Source organism: Penaeus japonicus, unplaced genomic scaffold, assembly GCF_977035675.1.
Source record: "Penaeus japonicus unplaced genomic scaffold, GWHDUDI00000001_assembly GWHDUDI00000032, whole genome shotgun sequence".
NCBI classification, from domain to species: Eukaryota; Metazoa; Arthropoda; class Malacostraca; order Decapoda; family Penaeidae; genus Penaeus; species Penaeus japonicus.
In genome coordinates this window covers 13,802,821-13,805,320 of record NW_028234434.1, presented here as the reverse complement: position 1 = coordinate 13,805,320, position 2,500 = coordinate 13,802,821, and the positions used below count along the sequence as shown (strand labels likewise).

The 2,500-nt window shown below is 50.7% G+C and overlaps 2 protein-coding genes across 7 annotated transcripts in view; both read right to left on the bottom strand.

The window, feature by feature from the left end:
- LOC122242079 (homeotic protein ultrabithorax) overlaps window positions 1-2,500 on the bottom strand; it is an 865,946-nt gene that overhangs the window by 516,552 nt on the left and 346,894 nt on the right. The gene's annotated exons all lie outside the window — the stretch shown is intronic.
- LOC147467960 (uncharacterized) overlaps window positions 1-2,500 on the bottom strand; it is a gene marked incomplete at its 5' end in the record, with an annotated part of 29,897 nt that overhangs the window by 642 nt on the left and 26,755 nt on the right. Inside the window, one exon of the mRNA XM_086556144.1 lies at window positions 210-323. Within this exon, the coding sequence (XP_086412270.1) occupies window positions 210-323 (114 nt within the window). The remainder of the gene's footprint in view (window positions 1-209; window positions 324-2,500) is intronic.

Here is a 2,500-nt window from a genome sequence, read left to right as displayed (position 1 = left end):
GAAGGGAGGTATGATGAGAGTGGACGAGGCGTAAATGACTCAGAAGATGACTTTGTCGAAGGAGAAGATGACTTAGACATTGATCATGGGGATGATTGTCTGTGATAAAAGGCGACGACAACTTAGACAACAATGATGACGACGACAGCGAAGTAAAGGGATCGACGACATGAACACTAATGATAACGATGACGAAACGAACCACAAACCTCGACGACGACGACATACACGACAAAGCCAACGACGACGACCAAGACGACTCTCCTTATAACTCCGGAGAGTCCCCGCTGTCGTCCCCACTCGTCTCCTGGCGCCAAAGACCGCTAGAAGGCCCTAAGTCACGCCCTAAGTTACTGTGGTGTTGCCTGTTTCTCCACTTCATCATGTGCAGCTATATTGCCCCGGAAACCCGTTCATAACGCCACTTTTGCCATACTCCGAAATGTTGCCAGCTCTTAAAGATGGAACCCCTCGCTAAAGCCGGCGGTTATTTAAGCACTTGAACCACAGACGTTTGCGGACTTTTTTTTTTCTTTTTTTTTTCTTTTTCCTTTTTCTATTTCATTTATTCTTTGCATTTATTGTTTGTATTTATTATTTGTTCTTTTCGTCTTTTTGCTTGTTTGTTTGTTTGATTGGGCTTCATAGTGGGGTTTGTTTGATTTGATTGTCTTTCTGTCTTTTTTATCATTTCTATTTATTGATTGTTTACGTTATCATTATATATATATTTTTTTTTTCTTTTTTTCGAGTGTTCCGATAGTTATTCTACCTCTTCCTCTTCCACTGTCTCGTTTCTCTGTCTGCTCTTCTTCCTTCTCCTCCTCTTTCTTCCTCCTATATTACTACAAAACACACGAAACTCTCCCCATGTCTCGCCCCCCCCACCCTCCCCCCCTTACCCCAGTCATTAAGTTTTTTTTTCGGGCTGATTCCCCCCCCCCCTCCCCCTCCTTTCCCACCCCGACCTCCTACCATTAAGACGTTTCCAAGACTGATCTTCTTCGCCTCCCCTCCTCCTCCTCCTTCCCCTCCCTTCCTCGTCTTCCTTTCCCTCCCCTCCTCCCCCTCCTTCCTCTCCTCTCCTCTCCCTCCTTCCCCTCACTTACTCCCCCTCCTTCCCCTTCTAGCACTCCCTCTCCTTCCCCTCACCTACCCTGACTCCTTCCCCTTCCCTACTTCCCCTCCCTTCCCCCCCCCTTCTTACCCTCTCACTACTCCTCCCCGTTCAGACGTTTCCAAGACTGATCTCCCCCCCCTCCTTCTCCCCCCCCCTCATCTACTCCAACTCCTTCCCCTCCTACAGCTCCTCCCTGTCAAGGCGTTGCTAAGACTGATATTCTCCCTTCTCCTTCCCCACCTCCTTTCCCCCCCCCTCCCACTCCCCCACCCCCACCCTCACACGCGCTCACACACACAAATAAAAAAAAGGAAAGAAAAGAGAGAGGGAAAAAAATGAAAGATCGTAGAGCATACGGCTTTGAAATTATGCCATCATTTTTGTCTTTCTCTTTTGAGTGCTGAACCATACGAGACACGCCTCCTACCCCTCCTATTCACCCCTTCCCTCCCTCCCCTCCTATTCCCTCCTCTTCTTCTCTCCTCCTATTTCTTCACCTCTCTCTTCTTCTTCCTGTTCTTTATTCACTCCTCTCTCTTCTTCTGCTCCTCCATCATTCCTCTCCCTTCGCCTGTCCTCTTTTCATCTGATTCTCCCTTCTCCTCTACCTCCCTTTTACTCACCTCTCTCTTCTGATCCTCTTCCCCCCTCCATCCCATCCCCTCCCTTCCCCACCTCCCCCCTTACCCCCTCCCTTGCACTGAACTCACTGAACCTCAAACCCTTTATTTCATCGGCGCCTTAACTCCTCCGAGTGTCTGTCATGGCGTAGCGGTTAAGCGGTTAACATCAGCGGTAGAATATCGGCGGTAGAATATCGGCGGTAGAATATCGGCGGTTGAATATCGGCGGTAGAATATCGGCGGTAGAATATCGGAGGTTGAATATCGGCGGTAGAATATCGGCGGTTGAATGTCGGCGGATGCTCTAAGACGGTCTTCCATGTCTTTAAGACGTTTGGTCGAATAAGCGAAGGAGCAATCGGTACCGTGATTCCGGATGTCGATTACGTGTATGGATTAAGGGATATAAATCTGGGTGGGGATATCCGGATGGAGTGTGAGGGAGGGGGTGGGGGTGGAAAAGGGGGAGGTGGGATAGGAGGGGGGTTGGAGGGGTATCATAAGGGGAGGGTGAGGTGATGGGGGTGGGGGTGGGAGAGGTAAGGGCGGGGGGCGGGAAAGAGGTAGGTTGGAAGAGGAATGGGTAAGATGAAAGGGTAAGGGGAAGGAATGGAGTAGAGGGAGGGGATGGCAGGGCAGGGAAGGGAGGGAGGAGTGCCAGGGGAAGGGAAGGGAGAGAGGAGTGCCAGGGGAAGGGAAGGGAGAGAGGAGTGCCAGGGGAAGGGAAGGGAGGGAGGAGTGCCAGGGGAAGAGAAGG